Source organism: Canis aureus, chromosome 16 (genome assembly GCF_053574225.1).
Source record: "Canis aureus isolate CA01 chromosome 16, VMU_Caureus_v.1.0, whole genome shotgun sequence".
NCBI classification, from domain to species: domain Eukaryota; kingdom Metazoa; phylum Chordata; class Mammalia; order Carnivora; family Canidae; genus Canis; species Canis aureus.
In genome coordinates this window covers 12,324,359-12,341,147 of record NC_135626.1, presented here as the reverse complement: position 1 = coordinate 12,341,147, position 16,789 = coordinate 12,324,359, and the positions used below count along the sequence as shown (strand labels likewise).

General features: G+C 62.2%; 3 protein-coding genes and 1 long non-coding RNA gene across 31 annotated transcripts in view; 2 read left to right on the top strand and 2 right to left on the bottom strand.

Annotated features, from left to right (window-relative positions):
- The window catches only part of TMEM141 (transmembrane protein 141), a 1,763-nt gene extending 1,498 nt beyond the window's left edge, over window positions 1-265 (bottom strand). For all 3 annotated transcript variants that reach the window (XM_077851467.1, XM_077851469.1, XM_077851468.1), the window contains exon 1: window positions 178-265. In XM_077851467.1, the coding sequence (XP_077707593.1) occupies window positions 178-231 (54 nt within the window). In that variant the 5' untranslated portion in view covers window positions 232-265. The remainder of the gene's footprint in view (window positions 1-177) is intronic.
- The window catches only part of LCN15 (lipocalin 15), a 23,016-nt gene extending 13,165 nt beyond the window's left edge, over window positions 1-9,851 (top strand). For 4 of the 19 annotated variants that reach the window (XM_077851463.1, XM_077851454.1, XM_077851446.1 and 1 more), the window contains 6 exons: window positions 6,948-7,087; window positions 7,166-7,236; window positions 7,454-7,564; window positions 8,308-8,472; window positions 8,736-8,804; window positions 9,724-9,851. In XM_077851463.1, coding sequence (XP_077707589.1) covers window positions 6,975-7,087; window positions 7,166-7,236; window positions 7,454-7,564; window positions 8,308-8,472; window positions 8,736-8,770 — 495 coding nt within the window. In that variant the 5' untranslated portion in view covers window positions 6,948-6,974 and the 3' untranslated portion in view covers window positions 8,771-8,804; window positions 9,724-9,851. Of the gene's footprint in view, window positions 1-357; window positions 1,575-1,680; window positions 4,253-4,448; window positions 6,629-6,947; window positions 7,088-7,165; window positions 7,237-7,453; window positions 7,565-8,267; window positions 8,473-8,735; window positions 8,805-9,723 lie in introns of those variants that run through there. The other 15 variants (XM_077851451.1, XM_077851450.1, XM_077851452.1 and 12 more) reach the window with 15 other exon arrangements.
- On the bottom strand, window positions 319-10,667 carry LOC144285825 (uncharacterized). The gene is made up of 3 exons (XR_013354031.1): window positions 10,368-10,667; window positions 3,638-5,684; window positions 319-546 (listed from the first exon to the last, which is right to left on the bottom strand). It is a non-coding gene; the product is annotated as an uncharacterized LOC144285825 (long non-coding RNA).
- Window positions 10,615-16,789, top strand: LCN8 (lipocalin 8). Of its 8 annotated transcripts, XR_013354029.1 has the most exons (8): window positions 10,615-12,350; window positions 13,096-13,226; window positions 13,669-13,739; window positions 14,016-14,120; window positions 14,213-14,302; window positions 14,403-14,428; window positions 15,878-16,086; window positions 16,479-16,787. XR_013354029.1 is itself a non-coding variant. In XM_077851437.1 (7 exons), exons 1-7 carry the CDS (start codon window positions 11,988-11,990, stop codon window positions 15,959-15,961), a joined length of 870 nt encoding a protein of 289 aa, XP_077707563.1. In that variant the 5' UTR covers window positions 10,615-11,987; the 3' UTR covers window positions 15,962-16,789. The 8 variants fall into 8 exon arrangements, 7 of the variants coding, with proteins under 7 accessions (XP_077707563.1, XP_077707564.1, XP_077707565.1 ...); XM_077851437.1 differs by having other exon boundaries at window positions 15,878-16,789; XM_077851440.1 differs by lacking the exons at window positions 15,878-16,086; window positions 16,479-16,787 and adding an exon at window positions 14,884-14,976 and having other exon boundaries at window positions 10,631-12,350.

Genomic DNA, 16,789 nt, shown 5'->3' with positions numbered 1-16,789 from the left:
ACATCCCACCTGCTTCCACCCTGGTTGCCCTGATCGATCCCTCTAACAAGGAGGGTCCCCGCCATCCCTGTCCGGTCCCTCCTCCCTGACGAGGGCATCCCCCCACCGAGCCCCCACCCGCCCCGCTCAGGTCAGCTTCTGAGGTCCGGGGCCCGCGTCCCAGGTCGGCCTTCTCACCGGGTGCTTGGCGGCCACGGTGTCGTCCACCCGGGACAGGCCCAGGTTCACCATGGCTGGCGGGTCCAGAAGAGCAGGCGGGAGGAGCCTGCGCAGACGGGCGGAGGGGCGGGGCCTGAGCTGAAGGGCAGGGCGGGCGGGGGGCGGGGCCTGGGCGGTGGGGCGGGGCCACGCAGGCGGGAGGGGCGGGGCTGGGGCCTGAGAGAGAGAGGTAAACGTGGAGGGTCTGCGTGATGGTGGGTCGTCTGGGAGATGCGACCCAGATGGCCTTTGCAGTAGAAGGGGAATGAGGCTGGGTCCTGGCCAGGTATCCTGGGGGACAGTGGACAGCAGTTTAGGTGGCAGGTCATGGCTTCAGAGACGGATCCCCTGCGGATCGGGGACAGGTCTAACTCACCTGTGCTCCCAGACACAGTGGAGGACCCAGCTACCTGCTGGCCTGAGGATGAGGCCAGGCCTGGGCACATTTCCTCGGTGGGGGCAAGGTTGGGCATTCTGGGAGGGGCCAGATACCTCCTTTGAGGCTCTGGCTTGTCACTAAATGGTCATGTTGACCTTAAAAATAAAAGTTATTTTACCAGCAAATATGAGTTTATTGAGGAATTGCAGAGAATTGCAATTATAATGTGCAAGCCAAAGCAAAACCGCAGACAAGTCTGACTAACAAGGACTGGAGACATTATTTTATGGAGAAGGATGTGGGAGGGGCTGTCCTGAGCCCCAGCCCTCCCGGTAAGTTGCAGAGGGTGGATCTCCTGTGGGAGAGGCAGTGCCCATCTCCCCCTGGTGGGCCTGGACGATGATCCTTCCTGTCGCTGGCTCCCCTGCAGGCCAGCAGAGCCTCAACTTGGGAGATGGCCACCTAGTCCTGGTCAGGGCTGCTGACCATCAGCCCCCAGGCCCACTACCTTCACTGGTGCCTGCGCCCCAGGAAGGCTGTCCTGTGCTGCCACGCTCCATGTGCTGGAAGAACTGCTTCTGTCTTCCCAACTACCTGCCTCCCGCAGGCCGCCTCCTAGATAGTGTGTGAGCAGGTGGGCCCAGGGCCCAGGAAGGGAAGAGGCAGAGGAGGGCATGATGGTGCAGAGAGCAGGCCACCCCGTTTCCCAGTGCGTCTGGGTCCCCCACAGGAGCCTATCACTAATGGCGGATCAGCCTGCACCTGCCTGGCCTGGCCGTGCCCTGTCCTGGAGAGTGCACCACCCATTCCTCACAACTCAGCTTCTCCCCGTGAGAAGGGGGTCCAAGAAAGTGCAGACACTCCACCTCAGCCAGTCTGTGTGCTCCTGCCCTTCTCCAACATGCAACACCACCCCCCCTTCCACTCCCATCTGGGGTCCTTCGGAGAATCACAGTCATCACACGCAGTTGGACACGGGCCTGCCCTGCTGGCCCAGGTTAAGTGCTGAGGGTAGCATTCCCTTCCCCTTCCTCTCCCCCTCCCTCTCTCCTCCTTCCTTCCTTTCCCTTCCCTCCACCCCTCCCCTCCCCTGCCCCACTTTTCCTCCTCCCTCTTCTCATTCCCAGCCTTAGTGTGGCTGCCCCAGCAAAGGAGCCCCAACAAATGGGAGGATTCCCAAGGCCTGAAGCAGAGGCTGATTGGAGGCAGGAAGTGTGGTCCTGGGTGGTTGAGGCCACCCCCTGAGCCCTGCAGGTGTCCACATGGCTGAGGGCTCTCAGGCCTGCCTTCAAATGCATGACACCCCACCCCAGGAGCCACACCCTGTATACTGAAGCTGAAAGCTGGGGCAGGGTCCCTGGGTGGCCCACAGCCTGTAACTAGGGTACGGATGATAACTGAGGGACAGGAGCACTGAGGGCAGCAGCCTGGTTTAGATTCCAGGTGGTTCCAGGTGAGGGTGGGGGCAGGACCCCTCCTGAAGCCCTGCAGATGTGCCCAGCCCTGATCCATTTCCTGGAGGGACATGGAGGACACAGGCAAGTTAAGAGAAAGTACACAGTGTGTTTACCCAGATGAGGGTGAGCATAGGAGACTCTGAGGGCCAGGGCAGGAGGCTAGAGCTCAGAGCAGCCGAGCAGAGCACCCCAGGTCACAGCGTGGAGGAGGGACTGGTTCCAGTATGTAGAGGGGCACTGTGTGCAGGTGAGGTCCCGGGGACCACAGGGGGGACCTGGCCAGCACACAGCAACCTCAATTCCCCTCCCAGCTCCTGCTGGGGCTCCCTGGGGCAGAGCCCAACTGGGCAGGAGGCCCAGGGGCCCTTGACATCATCCACACTGTTTGGGCTCTTTCTGTGGTCAGCAGGGTGGAGACTCGAAAGCCCTGGAGATTCTTTCTCTTCCCCTGAGGACAGTGGTCTGGGATTAAGAAGTACTGTGGGAGCAGGAACCTGGCTGGGCTGGGCCTGGGGGAGACGGTCAGCAGCCCTGACCAACCACAGCCAAGAGAGTTTACTGAAGGATGTTGGGGCTCCTGGGTTAGTGGGGAGGTAGGGAACCAAGCGAGTGGGAACTGGGGCAGCCCTGTGGGCTGGTGAGCGGGATGGAACAAGAACCTCCAAGGGGAAGTGTTGGGTCTGAGCTGCGGGTACGAGCTCCAACCAGCCCCGAGTTGCGGCATTCCTCCTCTCGGGGCTCAAACCCCAGGGCAGACCAGAGGGGCCGTGGGGCAAGGGGGCAGCTCTCCACACCTGTGCCCCTTAGTCTTCACAGTGTGGTGCTGGGAGGGGAAGAGGCAGGGCAGTCAGCCAGGACCCACTTGCCCACCAGTGCTGGTGCCTGGATGACAGTGACTGCTGCCCTGAGCTGGACACAAGGGCAGGAGCAGGTGAGGGTGCTTGGAGGAGCTCTGGTTCCTTCGTCCTGGGCAGTTGTGCTTCAGCTGGATGGAGAGGCTTTCAGCTGGACATGAGGAGCCCACCCCTCCACAAACCCCGCAGGGGAAGAGCTTGCCGGCCCTGCTTCCCTCTGGGAGGGGAGGAGGTGGCCTTGTCATGGCCATGGCCTTCCTTGACCGTCTGCAGGGCCTGTTCCTCTACCCACAAGTGGGGGGCACCCCTCAGGGCATCTCTGCTCGATTTGGCCTGGCCCTTGGAGGTGGAGAGGATGTTTGCAGGGCAAGAAAAGACCAGGGCGTGGCCCCAGCTTTGGGGATCTCACCTGCCCTGCTTCTTTTCACACCTGAGGGTGGACCAGCCCTGGCGGGACAGACAGGGCACAGGGCTCAGCCTGCTTGGGGACCTGCTCTCAGAGCTTTCGGGGGAAAGTGGCTGAGCCCCTTGGGGTAGCCCTGAGTGAAGAGCTGCTTAGGAGGGCCAGGGTGGCCTTCGCTGGATGCCACGCAGCCCGTGGCCCTGGGGCAGGGGGATCTGCTCCTTTGTGCACCTCGTCTCCCTAGAGGGCAGGGACGACCAGGATCAACCTCCAGCGACAATGATGTCTGCTGTCTGGGAGCCCTAAAGCTCCGGCAGCCCTGACCTCCCTTTGGTTGAGGACTTGCCTGTTCTGCACCGGTTCCGTGGATTCCTAGAGGAGGCAGCCTCCCAGACAGGTCTCTCTCCCCCATTCATCTGCGGCCTGGCGCCGGCCAGCCCTTGTTCCTGTGTTTATCCTGTGTTGGCAGCCGCGTCGAGGCCACTCTGCAGCAGAGCCCACCTGCAGTCCCAGGAGCACCATGCTGCCTGTGAGCCAGATGCCCCACCTCAGGCCTCCCTGGCTCTGTAGGCATGTGGGGAGCCCCGCCACAGAGCCCCCAAGCGGCAGGGACCAGCAGGAGCACCGGAGGCCCTGGCAACCACCCCCGTGCTGGACTCTGGGGGTGACAGGGGTGAGGCTGTGGCCTGAGTGCCCACTGTAGCCAAAGACCGGGCAGGCTGATGCCATCATGCACCCTGTGCTGCAGCCTCAGTGATGGGCTATGTGACTTCATGCTCTTTATGTGCAGCTATGAACTGAGCACCTTCTGGGGCCAGAGCTGGGGAGTCAGAAGCTGATAGGCCACCTGCTGCTCTCATTGTCACCAAGTCCATGGCATATATAGTGTGGAGCAAGGACAGAAAGTCACCACAGAGGAAAATATGGATTAAGCTCAGAGCTTGGAGGAAAGAGGCCAGAGGTGGGGTGTAGGCTGGGGTCTGAGGAGGGCTGTGGAGGAGGCAGAGGCCACAAGCTGCGCAGGGAAAGGCTGGCTCCAGGGCTGGTGCTGGAAGGGTCACAGGGTGGGTGGGCTAGGGGCTGGGGGCAAGGCTAGGGGCTGGGGGTGCTGGGGGCTGGGGCCTGGGTTTCACTCTTGGTGCCATGATGACTCTGGAGAATTTTAAGCAGGGATACACCAGGTTTATGCTCCCTAAGGTTTGCTCTGCCCACTGTGTGGACAGAGTAAGAAAGTGGCTGCGCTGCATTGTAGACCCTTCCAGGGACGTGGGCTGGCTGGCTCCCCTCACCTCGGAGGCTCCTGAGGGGTCCGTAGGCTGCGGCAGTCAGTCCCTTGGCCCTCACTGACCCTGGGAAGGGTGGATGCTTCAGCCTGGCCCAGAAGGCCTGTGGCTGCCGTCCGCGTGTCTCCTGGCCCCACACTTTCTGTGGAGCTCTGGCCTTGGGGCAGGGGGACCTCGGCACCCCTCTGGCCTTCCTGTCCCTCACCCGTACATTTGGGGGAAGATCTTACATGTATCTGTAGCTCATATATATGCGTGTGAAACAACAAGGTAGAATTTACACCCAGCAGAACTCACTCTGCCATACAGCTCTGTGGGTGTAGATGGACGCAGACATGTGGCCACCACTGTCCTGGCTCCAAAGGGGTCTGCGTGCCCCTCTGCGGGCTGCCATGCCTGCACCCCCACCCTGCCACCCCCAAGCAGCTTTGTAGGGACCTATTCTGGGAGGTCCTAGGAAGGAGTCCTCACTGGGGTCTTCCCGGAAAGGCTTCTTTCACTTGGAGGTGCACCTGGGATCTGAGTGAGCGCACCTCCCCAGGTGGACGGTTTCTTTTCGGCTCCTCCTGCCATGGAGGCCCCGTCCAGCCACCTGGTCACAGGAGATGCTCTGGGGCTTCGGCCTTTCGCTGGTTGTGAATAAAGCCCCCGAACATCCACATGCAGGTGTTGGCAAATGTTCCCGTGTCAATACCGAGGTGTGCGGTTGTCAGATTGTCCTAGGACAGGGATGTTGCCCTTTCTGAGGATCCACCAAACCCGAGCCAGCCCGGCAGCGGGTACGGGCGGCTCTAGAGCTGTAAGCAGTCCCAGACTGCTGTCCCCCGGCGTGTACCCGCACTCACACACAGGGCTCACGTGCTTATTTTCCACCTGGATGTCTTTGGTGAGGTGGTTTTCCAAATCTTTTGCCTGTTTTTTTTTTTTTTTCTTTTTTTAACTAGAGTTGCTTGTTTTTCTTATCATTGTATCTTGAGAGTTCGTTATAGATTCAGGATTTAATTCCTTTATCAGATGCCTGTTTTGTAGATGTTTTCAAGGGAAGGTTTTCACCATGTTCTCCGCAGTGACTCTGGGGCCTGGCCTCGAGCTGGCAAGAGCTGGCATCTCCTGAAACCCAGAGAAGGCAGCTCTCAGAAGCCCTCTGCCCCGCCCCCCCACTGGGGGACGAGCTGGGGGAGGACGGTCTTTCTCTGACCCCATAGGCCCTTCCAGTCTGGAGCACTGAGCAGCACTGCCCTTCCCCGGATGTTTGCCCCATCAGTGGTGCACACGGAAGCCACGAGGTGCTTCTCAAGTGGAGTCTGGTGCACACGGGAGGTCACTGTGGAGGCCTTGCCAGGGAGCCCCCACCAGCCTGTGGCGCCATCCTGGCGACACCCTCCCCCACTTGCTTATGCAACTGTTGATAAGGTGGTGTGACACCATAATCCACCCTAAGTGGCAGCTCAGCTCCACCCTCTGGGGGGCAGTGGGGTCTAGAGGCAGACATACCCAGGCCTCTGTCACCACTGGGCTGGCCAATGGTGACTTCACTCCTGCATGGGTAGGAGCAAGTGAGGACTTTGGGGACCCAGACCCTGAGTGGGGGCCTGCTGGTAGAACAGCCTTACACACCCTGGGCCCCGAGCCCCAGCCAGTGTGGAGGTGGCTGGAGGCCAAGACCAGGTCCCTGCTTGGTCCTCGGTGACTGGCTGGCGGGTCTGGGGGACAGATGCTCAGACGAGATTGGGAGAGGTGAGAGGTGTGAGTCCGCCTCTCTGGAGCCCTCCAGGAAATGACCCCTGGGGCTGGTGGGGGATCTCGAGTGACTGTGTCAGACAATGGACAAAGGGGCCAGAGTTTCCAGGGCCACGTGCCTTTGGCTGCCGACTGCTCCAGCCTAAGCCCAGCTGGGCTGTGCTATAAAGCCGGCATCCCAGGCTCAGATTAGGTGTCGGGTGGAGGACGGCATGGCGATGAGGCGTGTCCTGCTGGGCCAGGTCCTGGTGCTGCTCTGGCTGTCCGGGGCTTGGGCTGAGGTCCTGGTACAGCCAGATTTTGATGCCAAAAAGGTAACAGTGACCCCTGCACTGTGCTGTGGGCAGGTGGGGGGCCAAGCCCACGGGCCCTTGCCCTGTGCCTTGTCTGAGAGCCCCAGGACTCCCTCTCTGTTCACTGCTGACCAACCCTGCAGGGTAGTCACTGACCCACTTCACATTTGGGGGGACTGAGGTCATGCAACCCGCCCGGGGAAGGTGGAAGAACAGGGGCTCATGCCAAGAGCTGGGCACTGGGGGACCCTCGGCTGTGTGGTTCCAGACAAGCCTGTATGGTCATGTGGCTTTGGGGCCCAGGGTGCTGGGCAAAGCCGGCCATAGATCTGCTTTGCAGTTCTCAGGTCTTTGGTACGTGGTCTCCATGGTCTCCGACTGCAAGGTCTTCCTGGGCAAGAAGGGCCACTTGCTCATGTCCAGCAGGACTATCAGGGCCATGCCAGGGGGCAACCTCAGTGTCCACATGGAGTTCCCTCGGTGAGTGGGCCGGGCCGGGTGGCGGGGGCAGGGGTCCAGGCAAGCAGCTGAGGGCAAGCACTGGGTTTGTCCCCCCAGGGCTGACGGCTGTCACCAGCTGGATGCTGAGTACCTGAGGGTGGGCTCTGAGGGGCACTTCAGAGTCCCAGGTAGGTCCCGCCCACCCACCTCAAGGGACCCCTGACAGCTTCTCTGCAGGGTGACCTGGGGCAGCCTCCTGCCTGGGACCAGCCCCATCCCCGGCTCCTGCCCTCCCTGCCCTCCCCCTCCCTCTTCCCCCAAGGTAGGGGCGGCTGTGGGGGCGGGGAGGGGGGCTGCGCCTGGGCCCTGCGTGCTTCTCCAGGCCACTGGCCACTGCCTCCACAGCCCTGGGCTACCTGGACGTGCGCGTGGCAGACACAGACTATGACACCTTCGCCGTGCTCTACATCTATAAGGAGCTGGAGGGGGCGCTCAGCACTATGGTCCAGCTCTACAGTGAGGCCCCACTGCCCACCTTCCCTACTGGGCCCACCAGACACCCCCTCTGCCCTGGCCAGGCCTCACTGGACACCCTCCCTGTCTCCCCCGGGCCCCACCCCTTTAGAACCCGCCTCCCCCACCATCACCCCTAAGTTCAAGCCAAGAAGGACCAGGAGGGGGTGGCAGGAACCCCAATCTTTGCCTGGGTAGGACTTAACTCGAGGGACACTGAGGGCCTGGCCTGACCTTTTGAGGGTGGGGATCCATCCTCCCCTGCCTGAGAGCTCAGTGGGGGCTGAGATCCTATTTTGCCTTCATTTCTGAACCTTGGCAGATGGGGTCGGGGTGAGGGCTGGAGGCTGGTGTTGGGAGCCTGAGGGCTATGGGGCCCGGGGGGATGTGACCCTGGGGAACAGCGAGGTCATCCCAACCTCCCAGACACCTGGTTATGACCTAGGAAAGGACACCCCTTTTCGGTGCCTTCTAGTCGCCTTGGTCCCTCAGCCAGGCAGGCACTTTTATGCAGTGCACAGCCTCCCCAATCTTGGATGGTAGACCTGATGTCAACTTTCAAGGAGGAGCACTGAGACCAGGAGACCTCCTCTCCCCTCTCCTCCCGTCTGTGAGCCACAGAAGACTTCCACCCTCCTCCTCTCCCCTTACCTCTGTGAACCACAGGAAACCTCTACCCTCCTTCCCTCCCCTCTGTGAACCACAGGAGACCTCCACCCTCCTCCCCTCCCCTCTATGAGCCACAGGAGACCTCCCCTCCCCTCACCACTGTGAGCCACGGAGCTCACAGGGGCCCTGCTGTGCCTCAGGCCGGACCCAGGAAGCAAGTCCCCAAGCCACAAAGGCCTTCCAGGACTTCTACCCCACCGTGGGGCTCCCCAATGACATGATGGTCATGCTGCCCAAGTCAGGTGTGTGGACCAAGGCCTGCCCCAGGCCCTTCCTGCTCCCCCAGGGGGTGCACGGCAGGATGTGGCCTTGTCTTATTAGGGTAGGTTGGCAGGCCCACCTCCTTCCCCCCAGCATGCACTAAGGACGAGGTTTTAGGCCCAGAAGGGAGAGTCTTTGAGTGGGTGGGGCTGTTTGGGGGCCCAGGGCATCCAGAGTGGGGCTGCAGGGAGGGTGGGCAGTGCCAGGCAGCTCAGCCTCTCATGAACCGTGTTCCTTCCCGCAGATGTGTGCTCCTCTGCAGGCAAGGAGGCTTCCTGACCCATCCAGAGACCCACCTTGGCCCTCCTCCCAGGTAGGAGGGAGACAAGGCGACTCCTCTGTCCTGTGCTCCTGGGCCTGTGTGGGCAGCTCCAGCTCTGCATGTACAGATCCCACTGCTCACACCCCCTACCCAGCTGCCCGGCCATTCACTTTCATGATTCAGGCCTCAGCTTCCATGTTACCTCTTCCAGGAAGTCTCCTCTGATTTCCTAGGGCTGTCTTAACAAATTACCATGGCTTCTGGCTCACCCCCTGGGGTGTCTGGGCCTTGGTTTCCCTCAAAGGGTCCCATGAGGCGGGACCTGCCACCTCTCAGGTCACTGCTGTCACAGGGCTGGGGACCCCGGGAGCCCTTGGGATGTGGAAGCAGGTGGACTCTTGGGGACTGTCTGGCCCCTGACCAAGTTCACAGTGAATCATTTGGGAGCCTATGTAAAACGCTACAGAACAGCAGTGACAAGGCAGCCACCCAGTCAGGGACAGCCGGTGCCCCTACCAGCAGGCCTGCATGCTTGTGCAGTGCGCGCATCTGGCTTCCCCACTGTTGTTCCACTCTCCCTGGCCGTCCTGGCTATTTGCCCAGCGGGTCTGGAGGACACGGCTAGCCCCCAGCACACACACGGTTGTGGGTGGGAGGAGAGGTGGGTTTGGGGCAGCACCCTCGGGGTGGCTCACCTTCAGGCAGGGTGAGCCCCATCCTCTAGCTGTGTGCCTCACCCCAGCTTTCAAGGGAACGTGCCCCAAGCAGACCACCTCTCAGGTGCTGAGTCTGGGGGTCTTGTGGTTCTGGGGCCCCTCTGGCGCTTTCTGGCCATGCCAGCCCCTTGTTGCTGGCCCTCGAGCAAGAGAGGCATGGGGCACCTTGCCATGCGTGGGTCCAGCTGGCAGTGGCCGAGGGGTGCTGTGGACTGGGGATACCTGGGGTTACTGTGCCTTTCCTACCTGCGCAGAGGGAGCTGGAGCAGCAGGCCTCATCGCCCTGACTTCTCTGGACCCAGCGTCCCCCCTATGCCTGGGGTAACTCCGTCCTCCCCATCCTTGGGCCCCCCTTTCCTTTCAATAAACATATTCTGCAGTCGAGAGGCTCCTCACCTCTTTGCAGAGGCTCTTGGAGAGGGCACGGCGAGCCCCGTCTTGAGCCAGGGCTCCTGGGGAAACTGAGGCAGGGTAGTGGGTGTGCAGGGGATACTGAGCCCTGGGCACTGACTGGCTTGAGGGGCCAGGAAGTTCCAGTTCAGCCTGGTACCTACAAGGGGTGGTACTCTGTCTGATGTACCTGGCCCGGCCCCCATGCGGTCATAGCACCTCCAGGGAGCCAGGGTGCCTTGCTGCTGGGGCTCCTCCAGGCACGCACAGACCCCTGCCTGCAAGAGCCGGAGGCGCACTAGAGTGGGGACTGCGACACTGGACTTGTTGGGGCGTTCCCTCCTGCCGCGGGGTGACCTTGAGCTTGTGCATGCCAGAAAGACCTCGGTGAGGCCTGGAATGGGGTCATGGTCGTGGCCGGAGCCCTGGGAACCCTTGCAGCTGGCCTGGCCCAGTTGTTCCACCATGGACCCCAGGACACACACAGGGAGCCTGCTGCCTGCCTTACCCGGGAAGTCGAGGCACAGAGAGGTCAATGACTTGCCCAGCACAGGTCCAGGTTGAGGCTCCAGCCAGTGGTCAGGCTCCAGGACCTGGGCTCCATGCTGACCCCCTGTGACATGAGGGGGTGCAAGACAGCCCTCCTGGATGCACGGCCGCCAGCGCTCTTGTCTTGTCCCGACAGGTTGTGCTTCAAAGGGCCGGGCGTGGGCCAGGCGTGGGGCGGGCAGGAAGGGAGTGGGGTCCTGCTTCATTGCTCATGGGTTGAAGCCAGGGGCAGGCAGCAGACCCGCTGAGGGGCATCTGTGCTCGTCCTGCCCCCCACACTTCCTGTCCTCTGTCTCCTGCCTGGCTGAGCGCATCCCCGGGGGCCCTCTCTGCAGCCTGGGCTGGCACCAGGCTGGGGCCCATGTCAGCCAGTCCTCAGCCTCCTTGGAGCCTCCGCCGCTCTGACTGTGTGGTAGCCCCCTCGGGCTCTGCTGGGCCAGCCACCTCTGGGCTGCCCCGTCCTAGCTGGACCTTTCCACACCTGCCTGACCCTAAACTGGGCAGCCTTTGTGGGAGACAGTGCAGTGCCAGGAACCAAGGCAGCCAGTCCCCCTAGTGGGGGGGCCTCCCCTTCAGCTGACCAGGCCTGGAGCCATTCCAGGGTGGGCTTTCCTGGCGCTGAAGCTGGGGAGGCTGCCTGTCACCTGTCAAGAACCAAGGATGTTGATCTGCACAGACATTGCTTTGGGCGCCCTTGGGCCCCCCGGCCACATGGCGCCTGTCCCTCTGCTTTGTGGCCATTGTAGCCGGGAAACCCAGGCATGCAGCTTGGTCTGAATCATGCAGCTAGGAGGCCCAGGCTGCTGCCCATGAAGGCCGGCTCCTCTTTTACTTGCCATGCTTGTCCTCAGGGATAAAATCGAGTGGCAGGGTACACAGCTGGGGAAGGGGTGGCTCTGGCATCCCTCCACACTGGCTTGTGTCCTGGTTATGCTCATCGGCTGGGTGGGTTGGCAAGACAGGGTCTCTCTCAGGCCATTCTTCTGGGGGTGGGTCATACCTGGCTGTGCGCCAAGGCCTGAGTGTGTCCAGGGTGGATGGGCAGGGGGCCTGGCCCGGGAGTGGATGTTGTCATAGTGGGCAAGGACAGGAACTGCGGGAAGGTAGCTCTCCGGTGATCGCTGTGGCCCCCACCTCCATCTCCCGCAGCTCCCCCTAACCCGGCCCCTGCGCCTCCTCCACGGGGGTGCGCCCAGGGAAAGGAGACCCTCCTTCATTTCCCCCAACAGGAGGGTGGGTCCCCCCAGGTCCGTGCTGCCTCAGCCAGCCACCCTCCTACCCCCCACCCTCCCAGAGCCTTTCCTCGTCTGGGCCAAGACTGGCTGGAGAAAGCCTGAAAACCACTGTGCACCCTGTGGGGAAGGTGTTCTGAGCCTGTGGGGCCTGGGTGTGGTGTGTCCGTCTGTTGGCCCCCACAGGGTGGGAGCTGTGTCCCCAGCCGTCCCACGGTGTGTGTGTGGGGGGCTCCACCTCTCAGGTCCTCTGGTTGCCCCACTGCAGGTGTCAGGTGTCGTCTGGGGCCAGGAAGGTGGTGGCACCACTGCTCCAGTGCAGGCCAACCCCAGCCTAGTGGCTGTGGATGTCACTGGGCCTGTGCAGTGCCTGGGCACAGGGCTATTCCTCTGAGTGCTCTCAGCCACGTGTGCTGATGACATCCTCAGCTTCTTGCGCAATGGGCTTGCTTTCCCAATATAAACCTGGTGCTGGAGGAGCAGAGGCCAGGGGAGCAGTGATGGAGGCTGGGCTGCTGAGTGCCATCCTGGGCCTTGTCACGGTGCAGGGGGAGACAGCCATGCTGGACCTGGATCTGCAGAAGGTGGCTTTTCTTTCCGACGTGGGGAGGTCTAGCGACTCAGGACCCGGTCCCTCCAACCCCCAGCCAATTCCAGAGCAGATACAGCAGGGGCCCCAGGACCCACCCGGTTCAGCCTGGACAGAGCAGGTGGCTGAGGGCCCCAGGAACCACCCGGGTCAGCCCTCCCCTTGAAAGCAGGTGTGAGAGCAAGCGCCCAGGGACCTCCTGAGGGTCTCCTATGGGTGGGCCAGGTGGTCTTCCAGCATCCCGGGACCGGGGCTCAGTGTGGCCACCTCCTGCTCCTGGGTCAGTGGGGTCCCCGCCCCGGGAGCTCTGGTAGTAACAGGCACGTGAGGCTCCGTGTGGGGAACTTCCTGCTGCACTTGCTCCAGTGTGGCCGCTCTCCTGGGGTGGGGCTCATCTGGTCTCTGGTTCCCATCTAGATGCTTCTTTGCCCGAGGTCCTTCTTTGCCAGGTCTGTTCTAGTGGCCAAGCCAGAAGCACCTCCGAAGGCTTGGAGGTGACATGCACTGGGGACGTGCGTTCTTTCCTCTTGCCAAATGATCGGTTTCCACGTTTCAGACGGCAGCCCAGGTTCCGGGAGGTTTCTGAAGGCAGGACCTTCCCACCCCAGCTCCCAGTGTGGGGGACGAAGCCACCGCCTCCTGCGGGTGACACAGGTCGCTGGCTGCTACTCCCTCTCTCAGGCTCTGACCATGGATGCCCCCGGCGTCCTGGCCCCAAGGATGGGGTGCTGCTGTTTGGTGGGCTGAAGGGACTCCTCAGAAGGGTGATGACCGCTGCTTGCTGTCCTTTCAGAGACCAGCAGTGTCCTGCTCAGGGACCCTGGGGGGCTTGCCTTCCTGGACGGGGCTCTGGCTTCTCTCTCTAGATTGCAGGATTCTGGAGGGAAGTTGGTGTGGCCTCCAGCCAAAACCTGGCACTGAAGACCCCAAAGAGGCTGGAAGCCTTGTTCCTGACCTTGAGCGGGCACGAACTGCTGGTGAAGGCTGCATATTACAGGTACGGGGCCACGGCAGGGACAGATGCGCGAGGCCAAGTGCCAGGGAGCCGCCTGACCGCGCCAACTGCAGCTGTGGATCCACATGGTGTCAGTCGTCCCTGTGTCCAAACCCCGAGACCTCAGCCCCCAGTCCCCCTGGCAGCATGCAGACATCTGCCCCGACACCTACATCTCCCAAAGATGAGCATGGAGTTTTGATAAAGCCCCATGAACTTATAGGAAGGAAACATGGGCCTGTGTGGCTGGCTCTTAGGAGGTCAGAGCCCCTGAGGGAAAGGCTGGCCTGGCCCCAGCTCTGCAAACCCCCGCCTCGTCCCAGCCCAGGCTCCCCTGGGCACAGACCTGCTGCCGGAGGCCTCCCTCTCTCTGTACCCCTGGGATGAGCCTGGCAGGAGGAATGCCGGCTGGCGTTGCCCTGATGAGTGCTTCACTGGCTTTCAGCTCAGGAAGTTGTGAGACAGAAAACATAGTGGGCTCAGAGATAGACATGTCGGGGACATTCGTCTTCCCTGGTAAGAACCGTTGCCCTGTTGCTACAGTTACAGCCCCCAGCTCTGCGTGCCCACTACACTGGCTTTGCTATCTTTGTACACCGTTTCCCGTGCAGTTCCCTGTACCCCTCCTTATGCCCCAGATGCTCCCATTCTCTCAGCACAAGGTGGGGTGGCCTTCAAGGGCTGCTGTTTTCCCTTGCCTCACATGATGGGAGGGTCCAGACACCGGGAAAGGAGGGGGCAGGCCCCACAGCCTGCAGGGGGGCATGTCCCTCCCTCCCACTTACCCCCCAGGCCACAGGGAGATCCAAGTGGTAGATACGGACTACGAGCAGTATGCCATTTTGCGGTTGTCCCTCCACTGGCAAGGCAAGGACTTCCGTGTGCTCAAGTACTTCAGTAAGCTCGGGCCGGGGTGGGAGGTGGGGGGTGGGGCGTGCCACTGCCCTCCTTGGGACAGCCCAGCTCAGCGCTCCTGCGCCCCCCCACAGCCCGCAGCCTCGAGGACGAGAATGGGCCAGGCTTCTGGAGGTTCCGGGAGCTGACCGCAGACACGGGGCTTTACCTGGTAGCCCGGCACGGTGAGCCCCAGGCCTCCTGGGGGGCGTCGGGTGGGGGCCCCCCCGAGGTGGGAAGGGGCCTGTCCTGCAGCACCTGACCACCCCCCACCCCGCCCCGCAGGGAGGTGCGCCAAACTCCTGAAGGAGGTGAGCCTTGCCCTAGTCTGCTGAGCTTCGCAAGCTGGGGTCTCCCGGCCTGACGGGGCCCCGGAGCACTCGGGACCCTGGGCCTCCAGGGTGCTGACATCAGGCTGCAAGAGGGCCCTTGATGGGGCTGAGAGAGGGACAGGGGAGGCTGGGCCCTCGAGGGACCCCCCCTTCTGTCCCACGGGCGCCAGCACCCCCCCAGGTGGGGGCAGGGAGGCACTGGTTCCCCGTGTCCCAGGGGATGCTGGTACATCCCCTGCATGATCCCCCCCACAACATGGTCCCGAGATGTGGGGCTGTGACCCTACCTTGCATGTGGAGAAACTGAGGCCTAGGGAGGCTGTGCTCACGGTTCTGCTGCTAGGACGCCGGGTCCACCCATGCGCCTAAGCACAGCCCATAGGGGCCTCTGAAGGCCAGGCGCTGCCCTGAGGCCCTGCCCTTCTGTGTCCCAGGAGCTGATCTAGAGGACCCCAGGCCAGGATGCTCCGCCCCCCCCGCCAGGGGCTGCTTGTACCTGCTCTGAATAAACCCCACTGCCAAACCCACTGCCCGAGTGTCTTTCTTGGGGGAGCGGGGCCTGAGGGGTGACAGATGAGGCTGTGGGGGGGTTGCACTACTGCCCTGAAAGTGATAGTGACCCCGACGCCCTGGTGGCCTGTGCTCACTGTGTGCATTGCTGGTGAACGGGAGCCATTCCCACCCCATCCCTGGCTGGAACTTCTCCCAGAGAGGGCTGAGCTGGGGGTGCTGTGGCCAGGCAGGGCTCCTTCCCTTGGGGGCCCGGGGCCCACACAGTCAGATGCAGGGGGAGAGCCCTGTGCCCTCTCTGTCCTTCCCACTTGAGGGTCATACCCAGCCTGCCCTGCTCAGAGCCCAAGGCCAGGCCCCCAGGTGCGTGGGCCCCAGAGTCATGGTGCCGGCTACCCCCTGCTCCCTGAGCCTGAGCGCACCAGGCCCGGTGCCCTCGAGTAGAGCTTTGGTTAGGTCTCCCAGGTGAAAGAGGGTCATGTTGCCCTTCTGCCTACATTCTTGCACGGCTCCCTGCTGCCCCAACCTCAAATCCTTGGTTATCATGTCCAAGGCCCCCTGGTCATGGCTGTTCTTCTCTCCACCACCGGCTTTCTCCCACCCACCCCTGCATGGTTAGCTCAGTCTTTTCAGGGTCATTCCGCACGCTGTCACCCCATAATGTGCACTGACTATCTCATCAGCCCATTTTCTTCCATCAGTGGGGGCTAAGACCGGAGGCAGACAGGGTGGCCTGGTCAGGGCAGGGCATGTGGGGTGAGCGTGAGCCCATGGCACTGGGCACAGCTGGGAGGACAAGGCTTGCGGGGAGCAGCTGCCTTGTGGGTGAGGCTGGAGAGTGGTGCCTGAGGTCAAGCAGTTCTGGGGGCCTGGTGAAGACCTACCCCACAAGAGCACAGAAACCCCAATGTCACTCAGGGGTCCAGCGACTGCCGTGCAGACCAGCCCAGAGCAAGGCCTGGAGTGGGGAACCTGCCTGGGACCTGCTGGATTGAATCCTGAGCAGTGTTCCCACAAGACCCATAGGAGTGACATCTGGAAGCTGCATTCTGGCAGCTTCAGGGTGCTTGGCGGACAATTTGGATGTTCCATGGATCTTTCTGGACGAAGCTTGCAACAAGTGTGAGGTGAGGAGCCTGCAGGTGGACTTGCTGTGGGGTCGTGCTCCTGGGCTTGGGCAGCAGTCACCAAGTCCCTGGGCCAGTCGTGGCACTGAGCCGTCAGGGGTTTATTCCTTGCGCATCTGGACACCGGAAGCCCCACATTGGGGTGGTCTCTGGTGAGAGGCCCCTCCTGCCTGCAGCTGCAGGTGGCCTTCCCGCTGTGTCTCACATGGCCTCAGCTCCACTGCCAGGGAGAGCTGGCTGTGCCCCCCTCCTCTTAGGAGGGTGCCTGTCCTAGCAGGTTCCAACCTGCCCGAGAGGCCCCACCTCCAGACACAGCACAGTTGGGGTTAAGGCTCCAGTGAGGCATTCCTGGGGACACCATTCAGTCCCTGACAAAAGCCAACCCCATTCAGAGGATGACAGCGGCATCCAGGGCCTCTGCCAGACAACACAAGTGCCCAAGCCGCTGGACATGCTGGGAAATGGCAGAACTACACGCCCGCTGACAGCCAGAGGACTCATGGGAGAACAGATAGGGCAACGAATGGGGCCAACGCAGAGGCTGTGAAGAGAGCTGGTGGGGAGCTAGTGCTGCGGGGCACCGAGCCAGGGCTCTCCTGGATGGGTTTGGCACGCTGCAGGTGGCAGAGGTCGTGGCTGTGACCCTGGACGAATCAACACAGATGTCGGAGCCTTGGAGGGGAGCAGAGAATGGCTGGGGTGG